The sequence below is a fragment of the Ursus arctos genome, unplaced genomic scaffold, assembly GCF_023065955.2.
Source record: "Ursus arctos isolate Adak ecotype North America unplaced genomic scaffold, UrsArc2.0 scaffold_25, whole genome shotgun sequence".
NCBI lineage: Eukaryota > Metazoa > Chordata > Mammalia > Carnivora > Ursidae > Ursus > Ursus arctos.
This window is the reverse complement of record NW_026622930.1, coordinates 35,286,127-35,307,776: the sequence shown is the minus strand read 5'-3', so window position 1 is coordinate 35,307,776 and position 21,650 is coordinate 35,286,127. Positions and strand designations below refer to the sequence as shown.

General features: G+C 38.2%; 1 protein-coding gene across 3 annotated transcripts in view; it reads left to right on the top strand.

The window, feature by feature from the left end:
• SYNE2 (spectrin repeat containing nuclear envelope protein 2) overlaps positions 1–21,650 on the top strand; it is a 308,022-nt gene that overhangs the window by 153,025 nt on the left and 133,347 nt on the right. For all 3 annotated transcript variants that reach the window (XM_026486841.4, XM_044379732.3, XM_048220054.2), the window contains exons 46-51: positions 10,399–10,554; positions 11,425–11,690; positions 12,965–15,065; positions 17,332–17,654; positions 19,998–20,142; positions 21,427–21,645. In XM_026486841.4, coding sequence (XP_026342626.2) covers positions 10,399–10,554; positions 11,425–11,690; positions 12,965–15,065; positions 17,332–17,654; positions 19,998–20,142; positions 21,427–21,645 — 3,210 coding nt within the window. The remainder of the gene's footprint in view (positions 1–10,398; positions 10,555–11,424; positions 11,691–12,964; positions 15,066–17,331; positions 17,655–19,997; positions 20,143–21,426; positions 21,646–21,650) is intronic.

The following is a 21,650-nucleotide window of genomic DNA, read 5'->3' as shown; positions in this document are numbered from 1 at the left end:
TTTTTCTACTGAACCATGTAAGACAAATATATTATAATATAAATTTTCATTTAATTTGTGATGCCTTGTGTAATGGTCAGAAGACTCATGTGTTTGTGAAGGAGGAGATAAGCTACTTTTAAAGCTAAAAAAATGATAGAGGTACTTAAATCTTTAAATAATTTTCACAGGTCTGGGGTAGAGGAAGGTGGTTTTAATTCTCTAGCAATGTTTTATTATGACTTTTTACTCTTTTGTGACATGAATTTTTTTTGTTTCTGCATCTGTGCTTTTATTTTCTAAGTACTGGCTGTATTTACTTTATTCTGTATAATATTAGACTATATAAGACCGAGAACAATGTAAATGTTGAACAGCTAGTAAAAGTGATTAAACAGGCATAGACTCGTATAAGACACAAGTGTAAAGACTTAAGCAGGAGTCTCTAAATAACATAAAAGCAAAATTTACTGAACCATAAGTCTAATTAATCAGAAACTATTGCGATAGTGAAAATAAGCAATGCATTAAACGTATTTATCGAGGCCTCTTTGTGCTAGTTATGGGCCTCAGTTATCACAGTTTAAAATCTAACACTAATTATGGGCGCCTGGGTGGCTCAGACAGTTAAGCATCTGCCTTCGGCTCAGGTCATGATCCCAGAGTCCTGGGGTCGAGTCTGCATTGGCCTCCCTGCTGAGCAGGGAGTCTGCTTCTCCCTCTGCCCCTCCCCACTGCTTGTGTGCTCTCTCGCTCGCTTGCTCTCTCTCTCTCAAATAAATAAATAAATCTTTTTAAAAAATTTAAAAATCTAACATTAATTAAATATCTAATTAATGCTCATTTCACATGTCTTTTTGGAATCTAGAGGGGCTTTTATCAGATTTAAAATCGCCTCCAGAAGAATTTTTAGGAAGTTTTTATTTTCTTCTACTTTTTTCTTTAGTAAATTTCATTTGGTCTTAGAGTTTTGTTGAAAGTATGATTGCACTTTTCAAAAATTGCCATTATAGCTGATATGTATTTCATTCCATTGCCAAGAATTTCATTTTAGATGAAATTTAGGGGATAACTTAGATCTGGACCTTTGGCTGACTTTTTCTTTAATAACAAAATATTAAGGCAAACCTGGAGGCAAAAGAAATTACAACATGTAGCCTGAAGGATATGGGAGCTTATGATCCCATATCATACTAGATATTTTTATAGAAGTGAATTTCTAAGAGTTTTTAAATATGAAAAGGCAGAACTGCCTTCCACCTCCCCTTCCTGCATAGGTGAAGCGAAGTAACAAATTAGGATATGGTAAAAAGTGAAGACCAAGTAATCTCTTCAGATTTAAGGTGTTCATAAAGGGAAATGATAAAGAAGAAAAAAAGGAAAGTAATGCATTCGTAGTTTGTTATTACTCTAAAAACTCATAAAACAACATTACCAATTAAGTGGTATTAAAGGCTCTTTCTGGCCCGCTCCTTCCCAGATGTCAGCCTACATGATGTAATTGCTCCTAAAAAAACCTTTTGTCTATAATCACATCTTTGAATTCCTTGTCGTTAGGTATAATTGTTAGTATGTCTGAGTTGTTTTTGTTCTTTTCAAAAATTTCTGAGCATTTAGCATTTCAGTGTTTAAGCAGGCATTCATGGAGAAATTCTGGGAAGTAGATGGTTACACAGATACAGGCAAAACATGTAAGGTGTCCAGCTGTGGGTGAGTGACCAGAAACACAGTAGAGTCAGTACTAGAATGAGAAGGAAAACCACTTACTGGGTAAAGAGCTTTCAGTCCTGGGGTAAATGAGGCCGATTTTTGGTGGTGTTTATCCTGATAACTCAGCAAAAATAATTTTTGTTAATAGAACACATAGTCGGGCCACATGCCAACTCTGTCTTGGAAGTGAACTGCTTTGCTCTTTTTGGCCTGTATACAAGTCTTGCCCCTTACTCTAGAGGTATTTTTCATAACCCAAGATTTATTCCTTTACGGGACAAGTGACTCACATCGTGCACACGGTGTTGACATCTGTGAGTGGCATGCATTTGAGAACATGTTCTGAAGTCCTTCTTAAGGCTGAGGGAACTTAGGAGCTTTCTAGGCTAACCCTTGTGTTTCAGGCAAGGGAACTGAAGTCAGAGATGTTAATTGGCCAAGTTCGTACTCCAGCAGCACTGGGACTAGAACCCGTAGAACCCAAGTCCTCTACCCAGCCCGATGCTTGGTGGCTTACCCCCACCATTGTATTGAATGTGTTATGTGGGTTGTTAATTGAGGCCTAATAAGCTAATGTACTGTCTGACCTCAGTGGACCCCTTATTGGGTTCTTGTGCCTATTGTGAACCTTCTCTCCTCCCAGTAAACCGAGCCAAAGCCTATTGCTGTCATTCCTAGCAGATGGCTGGCCAACAAGAGCTGGGTTGGCAGAGCCTCAGTTTCTCTCCACTCTGCTTTATAACCCACAGATGATTCATCTTAAGCAAAAACTAAATAAGGTTCTCTTATTTTTCGTCTAATATGAATTCATCTACACATCCATTCAGTAAAAATTTGTTGAGCAGACGATGAGGGTTCAATGGTGAGCAAAAATAGACATGGTCTCTATTCTCGTTGAGTTTCTTGTCTAGAGGAGGCATGCATTAATCAACTAATGAACTAATGAGAGCCTGATTGCAGGAACTAAATGAAAGAACACATTGCCATGATAGTCTTTCCTAAAGGACTCTGAGCTGAGCTGTAGTCAGAGCTTCTCCAAGGAAACAGTATTTGAACTGAGACTGGAAGGGTGGGTCGGAGTTAACAGCGCTCAGGGCTGGATGTGGGGAGGATTTTTGACAGAGGAAGTCGTGGTGGTGGGAGAGAGTATGAGGCGTTAGAAAGGGTGACAGAGAGGGTGGAGGACAGAGGAGAGTGACAGAGTGGAGGCCTGAGAGGTGGGCGAGGCTGGCTGAGTCACAAGCGCCTTGCAGGTGGCGTTAACATTGTGGACATTTTGCTAACAGCAAGAGGCCGCCGCTGACACCGTGTCGATCTGCCTTTCGGTTTGTGTCTAGCGGTAATGATGTATGTTTAGCTTTGAATTGTTTTTCACTGCTTCGTATTGGAATGCTTTAGAGAAGAAAGAAATATATCCTCTAGGCTTGTAGGCTATTGCCCTACCGTTGGCAGGTTACAGGTGATAGATTTCGGCTTCTCACTTTCCCAGGATTATGACAGCCAAGGGCCACTGTACCTGAATGGGGGAGGGGAGAGTGAAGCTGGTGACAGGCTTCCTTCTGTTGGCTGTGCTTATTCCTTTGCTAAGGCAGATAAAGTGCGCCATTATGTGAAGCCCATTGTTTCAGATGTGAATATAGAAGGTTTACTTTGTGAATTAAGGCACAGATAGAGGAAAATATCATGGCCCAGCCCTTAAGGATGGTTCGTGATATTGTTTCTCTCACTTCCTATTTCTTTTTCCAAACAGGCCAAATTCTAAGGAAAGATATGTGGTTGAAAAAAGTAACATTTCTTTAAAAATTAAACATAGCTGGCGATATAACTCAGCCAGTTTCTTGATAGAATGGTCCTTTTCCACCTTAAATTTATTAACTTTAAAAATTCCATTTATGCTTGGAGGCTCAATATGTATACTTATTACATTGTTTGAAAGTTATACTTTTTGGGGGCGCCTGGGTGGCTCAGTCAGTTAAACATCTATCTTCGGCTCAGGTCATGATCCCAGGGTCCTGGGATGGAGCTCCCATCAGGCGCCCTGCTCAGCGGGGAGTTTACTTCTTGCTCTGCCTCTGCCCCTCCCTCGTGCTTGTTCTCTCTCTCATGCTCTCTCTCTCCAATAAATAAATAAAATATTTTTAAAAGTTGTACTTTAAGTTTATGATAATTAAAAAAAAAAACTTTCTAAAGAGAAATTCCAGGAGTACTGGGGAAGGGAAAGAATCAGATGTTCAGGGGCTTAGAGATCATAAGTACTCATGAGAGGTCATGTATTGGAGTGGATACTCCATAATAGCCACAGGCCCTTGGAAAGCTTGTAGCCTGGGAGAAAGGTGGACCAGAAAATCTCTAACCCAGAGAAAGGACTAGGACTACAGGTGGGAAGAAAAAGTCTCCCAGGAGAAATCTAAACTAAACCTATATCTTAAACAGGTTTAGAGTCCAAATCTATGCTACTTGCATTCCAAAGTAGCTCAAATCAAGAAATGAACGTTAAGATCAGTCTCTGTATCTACCATCTCTCTCTCTCTCTCTCTACCTATCTACCTACCTACCTACCTACCTACCTGTCTCCTTGAGATACTTGGAAGAAGCAAGCGCAAATCCGCACAAAGAGGTCACTTCTATCAATTAGGCCAAAGGAATTCCCACAGTGAAATTTTTAAAAAGTCTGATATTGAGTTAATATCAATCAATCAATCAATGATGAACACAAAGGAACAGTCCAGCACAGGGAAGGGGCCTCATTACTACAAATAAGAGGAACTACTACATTACGAAAGTGAGATAATCCAACAGTCTGGAATATATTATACAATAATATGTTTAAAATGATTCATGATATAAAAGATGGAATGGAAATCATAAGGACAGAATAAAATACTTTGAGGAAAAGTAAGATTTGAGAAAGAACCATATGGCATGTCAATAAATTAAAAAATTAGTCATTGAAATTAAGATTGCTCTGGCCTGGTTAAGCAGCAAACTGGACCCAGGTTGAAGAGAATTAGTTATCTAAAATATATGACTGAGAGAATTACCCATAATCCAACACAGAGCTGTAAAGAAATGGAAAATTGGAAAGAAAGTTTAAGAGACCCAGAAGACGTACTGAGATGCTCTAACATAAGCCTGATAGGAGTTCTAGGAGGAAAGAATAGAGAGAATGGAGGAAAAGCAAGCCTGGGAATTTTCCAGAATTGAGGGAAAATATGAATCCTCATTTTCAGGAAGTATAGAGAGCCTTGAACAGGCTAAACAATAAATCACTAAAGCCAGAAAGAAGTATCTCAAAGGCAACCAGACTAAAAATAATTACGTTGACAACAGATTTCTCAACCCTGAAAGCCAGAAGGCAGTGTCATAGCATCTGCACAGCACGGGGAGAAAGATAATTCTTAACCTGCACTTCGATACCCAGTTGAACTGTCATTCTGGAGTGATGCAAAATACTTAAATTTTTCTGACAAAGACTGAATTTATCTATCACAAAACTCACACAGAAGCATATTACAGAAGAACTTAAATGTGAAGAGAAAAATGTTAAAACCTTGGCAAGAAAATATAAAGAATATTTTTATGATCTCAGAGTATAGAGGACGTTCTTAAACAGGCCCTGAAAACAGAATCCAAAACAGGAAATGTTTGATACATTTGACTGCACTAAAACATTAAACTCTTGTTCAACAAAAGACATCACATATAAAGTTTAAAGACAATCTACTGGAAGATAATAATTGCAATGAATAAAACTATTAGGAGATTGGTATCCAGAATATGAAAATAAACACCAAAAATCACAAATCAACGCAGTAAAAAATAGACAACAGATATGCAAAAGTAATTCATAGAAGGTAAGACTCATGGCCAGTGAGCATGAGAGTAGCTCAGTCTTTTTTTTTTTTTTTTTAAGTATAATTGACATACAATATCCTTTTAGTTTCAGGTATACGTTATTGCGATTTGATATTTTTATACATTATGAAATGATTCCCAGGGTAAGTCTAGTTACCATCTGTCACCATACAAAGTTGTTACAGTATTATTGACTATATTTTATATGCTGTACATTACATCTCCATAACTTACTTATTGTATAACTAGAAATTAGTACCCCTTAATCCCCTTTATCTCTTTCACCCAATTCCCCAAGCCCTCCTGACTTCAGTAACGAACGGTATCTATGAGTCTCTTTCTCTATGTTTGTTTTTTTTTTTTTAAGATTTTGTCCACTTGAGAGAGACAGTGTGAGAGAGAGCATGGGGTGGGGGAGAGAAGAGGGAAAGGGAGAAGCAGCCTCCCTGCTGAACAGGGAGCCCGTCACGGGGCTCAATCCAGTACCCCGAGATCATGACCCAAGCCAAAGGCAGATACTTAACAGACTGAGCCACCCCAGGTTTTTTTTATTTTTGCCTTTTTTTTTTTTTAATTAAGTAAGCTCTGTGCCCCGCATGACTTAACCCCAAATCAAAAGTTGCATGCTCTACCAACAGAGCCACCCAGGTACCCCTCTATTTTGTTTTCTTAGATTCCACATGTAAGTGAAATCATACAGGATTTGCTTTATCTGTCTGACTTATTTCACTTAGCATAATGCTCTCAAGGTCCATCCATGTTGTCGCAAATGGCAAGATTTTATTTTTTATGACTGAGTGATATTCCATTCCATATATATATATATATATATACACACATACACACTACACTTTCTTTATCCATATATCTGCTGAGGGACACTTAGGTGGTTTCCGTATCTTGGCTGTTATAAATAATGCTGTAATGAGCATAGGGAGACATACATCTCTTCAAATTGGCGTCTTTGTTTTCTTTGGATAAATACCCAGAAGTGGAATTGATGGATTGTGTGGTATTTTTACTTTTATTTTTTGAGGAACCTTCATAATGTTTTCCACAGTGGATGAACCAATTTATATTCCTATCAATAGTGTCTGAGGGTTCCCTTTTCTCCACATTCTCACCAACACTTATTTTTTGTCTTTTTAATAATAGCCAATGTGGCAGGTGTAAGGTGATATCTCACTGTGATATTTTTAAAATTTAGTTGTATTTAAATTCAATTAATTAACATATAGTGTATTATTAGTTTCAGAGGTAGAGTTCAGTGATTCATCAGTTGTACATAACATCCAGTGCTCACCACATCACGTGCCCTCCTTAATGCCAATCACCCAGTTACCCCTCCCCCCCCCCCCCCCCGCACGTACCCTCCAGCAACCCTCAGTTTGTTTCCTAGAGTTAAGAGTCTCTTATGGTTTGTCTCCCTCTCTGAATTCATCTTATTTTATTTTTCCCTACCTTCCCCTATAATCCTGTTTTGCTTCTTAAATTCCACACATGAGTGAAATCATATAATTGTCTTTCTCTGATTGACTTATTTCGCTTAGCATAATAACTTCTAGTTCCATCCATGTCGTTGCAAAGATTTCATTTTTTTTTTTTTTTTGATGGCTGAGTAATGTGATTTTGATTTGCATTTCCCTGGGGATTAGTGATGGTGACTATCTTTCATATGCCTGTTGGCCATCTGTCTTCTTTGGAAAAAAAGTGTGTATTCAAGTCCTCTGCCCATTTTTTTAATCAGGTTGTTTGTTTTTTTAAAATAATAAATTGTGTAAGTTCCTTGTATATTTTGGCTGTTAACCTGTTATCAGGTATATGACATGCAAATATCTTCTCCCATTCAATTGGTTGCCTTTTTGTCTTGTTGATGGTTTCATTCGCTGTGCAAAATCTTTTTAGTTTGATGTAGTCCCATTTGTTTTAGTTCTTGTTGCCTTTGCCTGAGGAGACTGGTCCAAAAAGATATTGCTAAAACTTACGTCAAAGAGGTTACCGCTCATGTTTTCTTCTAGGAGAGTTGCTCAGTCTTTTTAGCAGCCAGAGAAATCCATTAAAATAATAATGATATCAATTTCACATCCATTATATTGGCAGAAATTAAAGTGTGTTAACACCAAATATCAGAGAGGATTAGGGAAAATATGAATTCTTTTACCGAGCTGGTGGGAGTAAAAACAGTAATTCAGTTTGGAGAACAAATCAACAACTATCTATTGAAAATCAAAAGGAGTAATTTTAGTTCTAGAAAATATCCCAAAGAAACTCACAGAAATTTGCAAAAGGGCCTATACAAGGGTGTTTATCAGACCAATATAAAAACTAAAAACAATATTATGTTCACAGGGGGCGCCTGGGTGGCACAGCGGTTAAGCGTCTGCCTTCGGCTCAGGGCATGATCCTGGTGTTATGGGATCGAGCCCCACGTCAGGCTCCTCTGCTATGAGCCTGCTTCTTCCTCTCCCACTCCCCCTGCTTGTGTTCCCTCTCTCACTGGCTGTCTCTATCTCTGTCGAATGAATAAATAAAAATCTTTAAAAAATAAAAAAATTAAAAAAAATATTATGTTCTCAGGAGTCTGACAGATAAGTCATGTTCACTCAGACAGAACAAGTGTACAAGGCTAAATGTACCAGATTTATATCTGTCACCATGAATAAACCCCAAACATACTGCTGAGTGGAAAAAATAAAACAAGTTATAAAATGATAATACATGATGCCAGTTGTAGAAGAATTCAAATACATAAAACAATACTGTGTGAATACGAATATATGTAGTAAAAGTATAAAAATGCATGTGTAGGGGCACCCGGCTGGTTCAGTCAGAAGAGCGTGTGACTCTTGATCTCGGGGTCATGAGTTTGAGCCCTGTGTTGGGAGTAAAGATTACTTAAGTAAATAAATATTTAATAAAATGTATACATGTATTTTAAAATAGTGGTTATTTCTGAGGAGGAAGAGATGAAAGAGGGATAAAGATTGAGTTTTAAATTATATTTGTGATATGGAAAAGTACATTACTTATATCTGTATCATGGTTAATGACTGGAGGTTATATTGTAACTATGTTTGAAATAAATATTTAAAATAAAATTCAAATGAGACTGCCAAATCAAAATAAAATCTAGTCAAGGGTGATGAGCAAAGGATGACTGATTACAAAAGAATGTTTCCAGGAGCCAATCAGGACCTGGAGTCTGTGTTCCAACCTCTCTGGCATGAGCACGGGAATGTTACCTTTTAAATTTGAAATGTTCGTTTGAGGGACTCTGTTGGATTTTCTGCCAAGGTAGAAACATGGCTTTTGGAGTTGGCAAACAAGTGGTGCTTCGGGGTGCTTTCAGGTTTTTCCGAATGCTCTCTCTGACCACGGAAGGCAGATTACCAGTGGCAAATTGTTGCTAGTCCCGAAGTCAGTGGCTTATGAGGTAAGATAGACCGAGGGCTCTGAAGTCTTCGTAGATGATTAATCGTAAGTAAAGTCTTCCTAGGGTCTAATATCTCAGCCTTTACCTCAGGCACTCTTTTTCTGCAGGTGGATTTGGGGGGGACTGTAAGGAACAACAGCCAGCAGGTGGGAGGCAGGCGTCCACCGCCTGTGACCGTGGCTCCTGGCGAGGAGCAGCGATAGGCCGATGCCGCCTGTGGTGCGGCACCTCTCTCTCTTCCTCTCACAGCCTTCCTGGATCCTGACTTCTGAGATGCTGTCTCCCCGCAGATTTTTAACTGTAGTTTTGCATGAATAAATTGTCGGGAATGAAGGAAATGTATAAGATCATTTAAATCATTTGTAGCCTTTTAAAGAAGTGACTTGTGCTAAGTGCCGTCTATGTCAAAACCAATGACGCTGGTCAGCTCAATGTGCTTCCCAGCCAGTTTTGGTGAGGCTCCAGACGCACACGCCTCCGCGTGTCTGTTTTATTCATATGATCCTTTCACTTCAGGATAGTTTTACATTGATGGAAAAGTTGCAAAGATAGGACAGAAAGGTTTCACGTATCTCTTACCCAGCTTCCCTGATGGCTAACATTCTGCATCGCTATCCAGGTAGTAGTTTTACAGCGACAGTTTCTACCTTGGTGGGGGAGGTGGACACATCTTAGTCACAGACTTGATACTGACCTTACCGACATGAAAGTCTGTAACAAAATCAAGCAGTATTTCATTTATAAAGTAACCGGAAAATAAAAACGAATACCTCAGCAAAATAGTGGAAATCTTTTCAAAATTATGGACGTGGCTCCTGGGACATGTACATACTAAACATTTGTCCAAAGAACGAATCACTCAACGCAGGTGGCGTCTGTATGTACCCTATGAGAAACTCAAGTCCTTGTCGCTTTCAGAAAAGATCACATGACTCCATATAGCCTGCCTTACCCGGCTTGGAGTTCTTACTATGAACTGGTGCGAGGCATAATTCATTCTCAATACCATGAAATCCTGGTGGTCCTGCCATCTGTCCACTTACTATTTTAAACTACCAGCAGGTAACGTTGAATGCCTGTTACTAGCCCTACCCTCTACATCACAATGAACACCAAGCCTAAACTTTGGAACTTCTGTTTTTTCCATATCTGTTTTCTTTCTTTAAGACTAGATTATGCCTCACAATATAATCATAGATCCTATACTATCTTGCCAAAAAAAGGGTTTTTTTTTTTGGTGGGATACCATAAAAGCAATTAAATATTGTATGGAAAAATCATCTTTGATAGTGCCCAAAGATACTTTTGGAAAATCTTTAATCTGAGTAAATAGAAGGAACTGGAATATGTTCACCAAGAGAAAGAAAAATTATTTATTTGTAAGGTAGACTATTGAGCAATTAATCTTTTTATGTTTTCAGAATTCAGCTGTGGAAGTGGTTTTGTCAAAACAACTTTCTCTGGATATTCAAGAAAGCATGAAAAACACTGAAGATGAGCAGAAAGTCAATGAGCTGCAAAATCAACCTTTAGAATTAGATGTTATGTTAAGAAATGAACAATTAAAAGAGATAGAGGTATGGGAACAAGAAAAACACTGACAACATGATTGCATCATTTATCCAGTGCAATACAATATATTTTAATTACCAGAAACTTGCTTGCACAAAATGAAAAGTCTTATTTAACCTTTGCCTGATGATCAATTTGGTAACTATATAATTATGTACTAATCAGTAAGTTGTATAAATCTTTCCATTTAAAAAGTGGAAGAGTTTAATGAACATTAGTCTTTTTCATGAAGTTCCTAAAAACTTACTTATTCAGTAACAAAACTTGGAAATTCTGACTTATTCCTTTTCCTAGTCAGATGTATTCAGATTCTGACAAATTTATTTTTCCTAATTATCAACATTATGGGGTACTCCTTTGTTTTTAAGCTGTGCTTACAGCGATGCTTATATATTTATGTATTTATAGCTATATAATCTAGAAGTCCAATACATGTCCATGTCTTTCAAAAAATGACCCCTGCAATTCTAGTTGAGTTTATATAACTGTAAACATAGTTTAAAACGGGAAAGAGGGGTGATGTATATGAATAATAAAAATAAGATATATATAAAGGATGTATATAAATGGAGTGTATCTAAATCTAGGACAACATAAAAAAAATAAGGTAAATCTTCCTTTAGACATTGCAGAACCTTTTAAAACAATAGGGTAAGCTAGTTGCTATTAAATGCTAGACCAACTGTGAGTTTCAGTCTAGATTTTAACATGATTCTTGTATGAAAAAAAGCTTTTAAATGTCAGCATCTTAGTTTTTCTGTGTGCAAATGAAATATTTAAAACCTATTTTGGGGATAGAATGTGTTATTGAAAAGAAAAAAATTAATGAGTAATGAGTGAGTCTATATTTACTGATTTCCTTGACTTGTTTTTAGGAATTATATGCCCAGTTGGAAGCAAAGAAAACAGCCATTGAACCACTAGAACAAACTGAGTATCTCCATAAAGCAGAAACAAGTGCCTTGGCTCTTCACGATAGGGGACATTCGGGGCAGCACTTGGACGATCTGCTTCAGGCACTAATTACTTTGAAGAAAAATAAGGAAAGCCAATATTATCTCCTTAATGATTTTCAGGAACACCTTGCTTCAGTTGAATCCTCAGTGAAAGCCTTATTGACGGAAAAGGAAAGTCTTAAAGTGTAAGTATAAGAATTTAGGACTTGCGGGGCGCCTGGGTGGCTCAGTCGGTTGAGCACTCGGCTCTTGGTTTCAGCTCAGGTCATGATCTCAGGGTCCTGGGATCCAGCCCTTGTCACGCTCTGCACTCAGCAGGGAGTCTGCGTCTGCTTCAGGATTTCTCTCCCTCTTTCCCCTGCTCCCCTCCCACCACCGCCCCCCCTTCTCTCTCTCTCAAATAAATAAATCTTAAAAAAAAAAAAAAATTTAGGACTTGCATTCTTTTTATTCCAGCATAGGCTGCACTACCATGGACAGGTCCCGAGTTTTAAGAATTTATGCTATGAAATGATATTACGATTTTAATACTACAGTATGAAATTAATTCCATATAGAAGCCATTGAAGAAAACTGTTGATGTCATGCTATAAATTTTATATTATTTGTATTGATTTTACAATTAAAGTATATTCATTTTACAAATTAATTGATCAAACAATTAATTCACACTCAACTCTACCAAATAGACTTAAATTCTATGGAATTCAGCACTCTTTTTGTCAAGAGTTTATTCTAAACTGGGGGGGTGGAAAGAAATATTCTATGTATGCTGTTGTTTAGTATCAGCATAATTGGTTTAAATAGTTTGCAACAAACTGAATATGTATCTATCCTAATGCTTTCTTTTTACATATATATACATACACACACACACACACACACACACACACACACACACACCCCTTTTGGCTTTGAAAATAATAGCAAATGGTTGGAGATATAATCTTATTGTGTGAACACTTTCCCACTCTTAAAAAGGTTGATTTTATAGTTTTACCGTAATGGGGTTTACTTTCAGTGACATCCCTTTGAGGAAACAATTTTATATCCAAACTATTAGCCTGAGGAATATACCCTCTTAGTCATTATTGTTGGTAAAATGATAATGACGTGGTTGGATGTTACGGTAATTTCCCCGTCCCAGACTCAGGTTTGGGCAAGTCCTTCACAGTGCACGTGCTTTTACAGACATTGTTCCCTTCCCTCTTCACTCCTTCCCTGTGGCTCTGCAATATATGATACATATATTGTAGGTGGGCTTTCTGCATTGGTATATGCTAATTGAGAGCCACACTAAACAAGAGTCTGGTTTTTATTTTCAGGACAGAGCAGTCTTAGAGACAACCTAATCTTCTCTTGGGGGAGTTCAAAAAGAATTAATTTCTTTTAATGACCTCTAACCTCATGTTGATCTGTAATAAACATTCACAAGCTCCATTTGTTTTTCTCTTTCTAGGGGGCCTCTGGACAGTGCCACCTATCTGGACAAAATTAAAAAATTCCTGGCATCCGTCGAAAAAGAGAAAGCTTCCTTAAGCAAGATGAAAATCGAATGGGAAAACTTATCTAACTGCCTGACCGACATGGATAAGAAGTTTTTGGAAAGCCAGATCAAGCAGCTCGCACACAGCTGGGAACAGGTGAAACAGCTGGCTCAAAAGAAGTATTCTCAGCAAGCAGTAGAACATGAGGAGTTGACACTTCTCATGAGGAAGATCCAAGACCTGGACATCTCTCTGCAGCAGCAGCGGCAGGCTCTACAGTTAGGGCTCAACTCTCCCGAAGAAGAGGAGGGGAGCGCTCGCGTAGTTGCCATGGCCACCGAACTCGGGACCATCAAGCATCGATTTTCCGTGGTAAAGGGGCAAGCTGAATTTCAGATGAAGAGGATCTGGGGAGAAAAAGAAAAGAATACTTTGGAAGATGCAATGGATAATTTGCAGAAGCAATTAGAAGCCTTGGAGCCGTTAAACATCCAGGTGGAAAATCAGATCAAGAAGGGCGAAATAAGGAACAAGATGAAAGAGATTACCCTGTGGGTCAAGAACCTGCTGGGTGAACTCACTCCCACCATTTCCCTTCTCCCAGACGACATTCTTTCACAGATCAGAAAATGCAAGGTGACACACGATGGCATCCTGGATAAGCAGCAGGTGGTGGAGTCATTGGTTGAAGAGGTCAAAAATAACATTCCTAACCTTAAGGCAGATGAGAGCAATGATTTAAATCACCTCCTACAGGACTTACAGAGTCAATACCAAATGCTAGTTTTAAAATCGACGGAAAGATCGCAGCAACTAGAATTTAAGTTGGAAGAAAGAAACAGGTTTATTGCAGCCATAGAGAAGGTGCAGCTTTCACTTCAAGAGAATGAAGCACTGATAACTCCCGAGATGAGAGCAGCCTCTACAGAGATGGAACTAGAGCAGGAGCGAGTTGCGTTGACGAGTTCTCAGAAGGAGCTGCTGGAAGCTCAGGGTGTCATCGCAGCCCACCTTCAGGAACAAACAAATGTCTGTAAGGATCTAAGTGTGTTTGAAAGATTATTTCTGGATGACCAACTGAAAAATCTTAAGACGAGAGCCAACAGAACTCAAAGATTCATTCAGAACAAATGTAATGATGTAGAACACAAGATACGTTTTTACAGAGAATTCCATGAAACAGGAGCTGCGCTTCAGAAGGAGGTTGACCACATACAGCGCAGTGACCTGCTACGAAATCAAGAAAGAAATGAAGACGTTAAAGAGGAGCTCTACAGTCTTAAAGACCGAATCACTGGTATTCAGTCTAGTATCCTCCAGGCACTGAAACTCAAAGAAGTGTTTGACTCTGTAGGACTAAACTGGGATTGTTCCCAGCTTGACCAATTACAAATCCTAGTATCTGAAAAAGAAAAGGAACTCGAAGAAAAAATTAGGCAGTTGGACGTATTTATGGCAGAACATGGCAAGTATCAAGCGTCACTAAGTCAATTGAAGGCTATGGATTTGCAAATTAAGAAAAGGGCTGAAGGAGTATTAGGAGTGCCCCATCCATCACCCGAAAGCAGTCTGCTCAGTGCTCACATTTTGGAGTGGAGAATTGAGAAAGCCATGTGCTTGTGTCAAGAGATAATAAAGAAATTAAATGAAAGTAAGGCCTTTGATGACTCCTTCAAAGAGAAAGAAATACTCCGAATAAAGCTGTATGCAGAAGAAAATGACAAGTTACACAAGATTCTCCAAAACGGGGTACTAAAATCCCAACCAAAAGAGATGGATGAAAAGAACCTTCAGGACAAACTGGAAAATTACTTACGTGTTTTGAATCAGATAAAGTCTCAGTTAGAGCAGCCTTTACTTATAAATTTGGACATTGAACATATTCAAAAAGAAAAGGAGAATTGTGAAGCGTTTCACGAGCAAGTTCAGGCGGAAATGGATAGCATGAACGCTGTGACCCTTATGGAGAAGCAAAGAGAAGAAAATTCTTCTGACACTTGTGATATGGGGACGAAATTGCAGGACATCGAAGACCTTCACGCGCAGCTTAATACAAGCATTGATTTGCGCATAGTAAGTTTTTTTCTTAATTCGGTGGTTAATGCATTTCTTTTCATTTCATGGTTTTAGGTTTTCCTCTACTTAGTATGTGGGCTTCTTCGGAAGGTATAGGTCCTACGTGAACATTCCCCATAGAATAGCCATTTTAAAAAACTTGCAGTGGGCCAACTTATGATCCCAACTCATTCTACATCTAAATACAGTGCCTTATAGATGGGAAAGAGGAGTGTGACTCCTTTATTTCCCTTGTAGGCTCTGTTGAGCTCAAAGTTTGGTTTTTGTTTGTTTTTTAGAAATAGGCATAATAGAAGAAATAGGGTGTAGTGAAAAGAACAAAAAGTAATAACTCCACATCTGTTGAGAACTTTCAGTGTCGAGGCGCTGTGCTGAATACTTTGTTTTTTTGGGTTGTTTTTTTTTTTTTTTAAGATTTTATTTATTTATTTGACAGAGAGAGAGACAGCCAGCGAGAGAGGGAACACAAGCAGGGGGAGTGGGAGAGGAAGAAGCAGGCTCCCAGTGAAGGAGTCTGATGTGGGGCTTGATCCCAGAACGCTGGGATCACGCCCTGAGCCGAAGGCAGACGCTTAACGACTGCGCCACCCAGGCGCCCCTAAATACTTTGTTTTTAATCCTCACAGCAGCTCTGTGAAGTGCCTGCTATTCTGAGCCCCATTTTAAAATAAGGAAATTTAAGTTCAGGAACATCAACCATTTTCTCAGCTCTTGCAGCAGTAACAGAACCAGGATTTGCATCAAGATCTGTCTGATTTTAGGGGCGCCTGGGTGGCACAGCGGTTAAGCGTCTGCCTTCGGCTCAGGGCGTGATCCCGGCATTGTGGGATCGAGCCCCACATCGGGCTCCTCCGCTATGAGCCTGCTTCTTCCTCTCCCACTCCCCCTGCTTGTGTTCCCTCTCTCGCTGGCTGTCTCTCTGTCGAATAAATAAATAAAATCTTTAAAAAAAAAAAAAAAGATCTGTCTGATTTTAGAGCAGAGTTCATCAAATGAAGGCTCATGGGCCAAACCTGCCCGTAGTGCCTGATTTTGTAAATAAAGTTTTATTGGATCACGGCCATGCTCATTTCTTTAGAGAATGTCTATGGCTGTTTTCCTGCTACACCAGCAGGGTTGAGTAGTTGTGATAGCCCAGATGGCGTGCAAAGCCTCAAATACTTAGTCTGACCCTTTCCGAGAAAAGTTTGCTGACCTCTGCTATGGAATGACTCCAACATATTCCCTCCTTTTTCACAATAATAGGGTAGACAGCTTAGGCATTATTGAAACACTTGTACTTAATATAATGCCTTTCATTGTATTTTCAGAATTGTTGCATTAAATTTATAGACTGGGGGGAAATTAACTCCCTTCTTTAATTCAAAGAATTATTAGATAATATTTTTGAAATATTTTGATAGGTTTAAGTGCTATAAATGTAAAGTCATATTATAAACCCTAATATTTTTAAAATTGGTACTTAACAAGTTCTTTAAATTGGTGCTTAACAAATGTTGAGTAAATTCAGTACTTCTCTACTTGATTTTAATATAGTTTCCAGAAACAATGACATAAATCTCCAAAATAATAGGATTAGAGCTGGACTGGAAGGGACCTTTAAAGTTATTTACTTTGACTCTTTGTTATTTCAGTAAGAAGACTAAGGTCTGGAGACATTAGGTAATGTGCTCGAAACTAAAGTTAGTGGCAGAACCATTTATTTAAAAACATAGAATGGGTGGGGCACCTGGGTGGCTTAGTCAGTTAAGCATCTGACTCTTGATCTTAGCTCAGGTCTTGATCTAAAGATCATGAGTTTGAGTTCCATGTTGGGTGTAGAGATTACTTAAAATAAATAAAGTTAAAAAATATTAAAACACAAGAAATCTGGGGATTTTTTTGGTATGTGTTTTCTTTTAATTCCCCCCTCCCAGCAAGCATCCATTAAAGTTATATACATTAAATATATTCAGTTGTTTTATTTAATTCATAATGTAATATAAGAGTTCTAGAACAGGAATATATATCATCAGACATGATTCATAAGATGTATTTTTGAATTTTGAGTAGATTTCTTAGCAAATCTGGAAATCATTTTTCTTTATGCAAACAAAAAGTTATTTGTCTTTAAATACTAGTATAATATTGTCCAACTAAAAGTAGGAGATTCTAACCCTTATAAAACCCAGACATATTATGAATGTACTACAAAAATTCAAGAATGATAAAAATCCCCAAAGTTTGACAGCTTTGTCACAACATTTAATCTCCTATTCACCAGGATGTTTTGAATGATGCTTATGAAAGTATGACACGCTATAATGAGGCAGTCACCAGGGCGATGGGAACCTTTACTGCCCGTGAAGCCATTGTTGCCTCCCATAAAATAGACCTTGATAACCCAGAAGGACCACTGGAGACGCCTGGCTGGAAACAAGAGGAGTTGCAATCCACAATAGCAGATATCCAGGACCTCACTGAGAAACTGGGGACTATCTCCAGCCCTGAAGCCAAACAACAACTCCAGTGTACTCTACAGGAATTGGTTTCTAAGGATTCAGCCATTAGGGGGGCAGCCAAAGTAAAGGAAAGTGAAATAGAAAGGTGGGTACCTCTTTCTAAAGGTAAGGCTTTCAAAACAAAATTAAGATTTATTTTTCTTTATAATTCACATGTACACATTAGAAATAATTTGGAAAATATGGAAAAAATTTTAAATTATCTGTGGAAAACTAGCAAATATTTTACTGTATTTATTTTACTTTTATTCTTATTTAATATTGAGTACATACAACAGAATGTTTATAAAAGTCTGCATATGATGTAAAGAATAATGATAAAACAAACAGCTTTGTACGCAAAAGTTCAAAGGTAAACATCATGACTTTTGAATTCTCTTGTGTGGTCCTTTTCCTCTTCTCAGAATTAACCACTATGTCCAATTTTTTATTTACCATTTTCTTCCTTTTTAAAATATTTTTACTATGTGTTTCTGCTCCATTTTCATGTATGTGTATACTTCTGTCACTTCATTTTTTCAAATTCATCATTATGATGCTGAAGTTTATTCATGTTCTTGTCTAGAGCAAAATTCGGTCACCCAGATATTGATAGACATTTGGGTTTTTCTAGTCCACATTTACAAGCAGTGACAATAGGAAACTTTTTAAATTCAAGAGCTTCCCCGGAATATATATCAAGGATTGTGATTATTGGGTCAAAGGTATGCACATCTTACATTTTACATTCTAAATGATTTTACTTATGTCTACTCAGACTAGTGTTCCAAGAACATTCTATGTTCCAACTCTTTCATATCCTCACCAATACCTGATGTTGGGAGATTTAATTTTCTTTTTTAAAGATTTTTATTTATTTGAGAGCGAGAGAGCACAAGTGACAAGTAGACTCCCTGCTGAGCTTGGAGCCTGACACGAGGCTCCATCCCAGGACCCCAAGATCATGACCTGAGCTGAAGTCAGATACTTAACTAACTGAGCCACCCAGGTGCCCCAAAGGAGATTTAATTTTTGCCAGTCTGATGGAAGAGAAGTGATATTTCATTGTGATTCTAATCTGCATCTCTATTATTATTGATATATTTGAGCCTCTTTTTTATTTCTTGGTCTTTCATGTTTCATCTTCTGAAAAATGCCTGTTCAAGCCATTGCCCAATTTTTATTGGGTTGCTTGTCTTTTTTTATTGACTTGTAGAGATTTATGCTGTATTTTGGAAGCTGGTCTTTTGCTATGTATGTTACAAATACCTTTATGGAGATGGTTTCCTATTAAATAGCTATCCTGGGTTGAGTGTTTATCCTCTGGGGCCCAGTATTCCAGGAAGAGGTTAATAAAACTGAAACTCAGCAAATGCCCTCAAAGTGAAAAACTGTCCTTAGAGCTCATCTTATTTCTATTTCCACTTTCATATAGTTTCGGGCCTCTGAATACTCCTTAATTCCTTTCCAGTTTATTATTATATTTTAATAATTTTTAAAAAATATATTTGTTACTGGGTTTTTTATTGTTTTCAGTGAGGGATTTAGACTTTATCAATTTTATACATATAATCTTATTCATAGTGTTTTTTAATATAGCACAGCATTATTCTCTATGAAAATATGCTGCTGCTTTTCCTTATAACATGTGCTCTTTTTCTTATTGTAACAAAACTTCATAAAAGTAATTGTATTTGCTATAAAATATTTTATAAAATGGATTGTTGTAATTTACTTAACCATATTTTTTGTTATATATAAAAGTATATTCCAATATTTGCCATTTTAATTAATAGTTTAATAAGAAAAAAGATTTTACTGTGCAAAAGGTTTTATCAGGTTTAGGATAAATCCCTACTTTGAGGATTAATTCCTCAGGATGAATTGTGGAAGTTGAATTAATGGTTCAAAAGATAGGAGCATTTTTAAGGCTAAGTGGTTTGTACTTCAGAATTTCAATGAAGAATTCATACTTCATTAGTAGTTTTAAAGAATGCAGTTTTACAGTTTAGGTGGTTTTTTTTTTTTTTTAAGATTTTTAAAATTTATTTGAGAGAGAGAGAGAGCACAAGCAGGGGGAAGGGCAGAGGGAGAAGGAGAAGCAGACTCTCCACGGAGCAGGGAACCCCACACAGGGCTGGATATCAAGATCCTGGGATCTTGACCTGAGCCGATGGCAGACGCTTAACCGACTGAGCCACCCATGCACCCCTGCAGTTTAGGTGTTTTGAGAAAGGCTTATCTGCCTGTTAAGTTTGCATTAAAAGTCTTATGCAGGTCCCTGTGAGGAGGAGATAGTCAATAAAAATTTGGTGAAAAACATTGAATAGCAAAAAGAGAATTACATTCTGCTTTTTATTAAGTGTTCAGAATTCATTCTGGGAAGTCCAGAATTTATTGCACTAAATAAAATTTAATATCACTTTTTCCCCCTAATTATGCTTCATAGGTGTCTTGAGAATTACAAATGCTATAGAAAAATGAAAGAGAAAGTTTGCGCTAACCTCAGCCAAATGGAGGCAGTTCTTGGGCAGTCCATGTTCCCGTTGCCGGCATCTTACAAAGAAGCTTTAGAGCGCTTGGAACAGAGCAAGGTAACAGTATTTGCAGATCTCCAGTGAGACTGTATGCAGAAAATTGGCAGAAAGAGCAGGTGGCGGCAGCTGGGAATGTGGCTCTGTTGTGTCCCACAGAGATCTTCAACCTGAGCTGTACACTCAAGAAAATACCCCAAACCAAACACCAAGGGAAGACATGAAACAGTGGCTCCGAGAGAGTCCATCAGTTGGGTTCATGGGACTGTAGCAAACCAGCAACTAACTGTTCACGGTTATCACCCTTTTTCTTTTTTTTTAAAGATTGACTGATTGATTGATTTGAGAGAGAGAGAGTGTGAGAGCATGTGTGAGCAGGTGGGAGGGGAGGCAGAGGGAGAGACTCTCAAGCAGACTCCTGCTGAGTAGGGAGCCCACGGTGGGGATCGATCTCACGACCCTGATATCATGACCTGAGGGGAAATCAAGAGTGGGGTGCTCAACCAGCTGAGCCCCTCACGCGCCCCAGTGATCATTCTTTCTAAAGCTTCACCTTTCATGTGATTTTGTGGGATGTTGCTGGATCAATGACGGAGAATTAAATGCAACTATCATAAGTCCAAACTCTAGGTACTTCTTATTCTTCTTATGTAATTTTTATATTTGCTTATTTTCGTCTGTTAGAATCTATGGTTTTATGTTATTAGGGTTTCAGTGAAAACCTTCTAAATTATCTGTGCTTAACACCTGTCCCCAAGCAAACAAAAACAAAAACCCTAAATAATGTGTTGGTGGTTGATAAGTATAGTGCAAATTAACAATCTGGTAAAATAATGAGACTTCTATTAAAATAACAATGTGCTTTTGGGATGTTTATGGTTCAAAACACTTCCTTACTTGGAAGAATTGGTTTATGGGTCATTTTTGTCACCATAGTGCCAAATTCATGGGCAACACAATAATACACAGGTAATTCTAATCTGTCTCAAATTGACTTCCAAAAGGGCTAAAAAACAGGTCATGTACTACTTATGGATGATTTTTTTTTTTTAAGATTTTATTTATTTGACAGACAGAGACACAGCGAGAGAGGGAACACAAGCAGGGGGAGCGGGAGAGGGAGAAGCAGGCTTCCCGCTGAGCAGGGAGCCCGATGCAGGGCTCGATCCCAGGACCCCCGGGATCATGACCTGAGCTGAAGGCAGACGCTTAACGACTGAGCCACTCAGGCGCCCCTACTTATGGATGATTTAAAATCATCAATAGTTCAAGATTTTAAAAAGTTTATAAGTCTCAGAAAAATTAATAGACATTATATTCCTCCTATTCCTTTTCTTTTTTAAGGCTTTGGGGTCAAATCTTCTGTCAACCAAAGAAGAGTTAATGAAACTACGTCAGGTCCTCAGGCATCTGAGACCCGCGTGCACAGAGAGTGATGACACCTGTTTGCTCAGAACCACGGCAGCTCTGTGGGACAAATGGTTGAGTTTGCTGGAGGCTGCTAAAGAATGGGAGATATGGTGTGAGGAACTGAAGTGGGAGTGGAAATTTGTCAGTGAAGAAGTAAG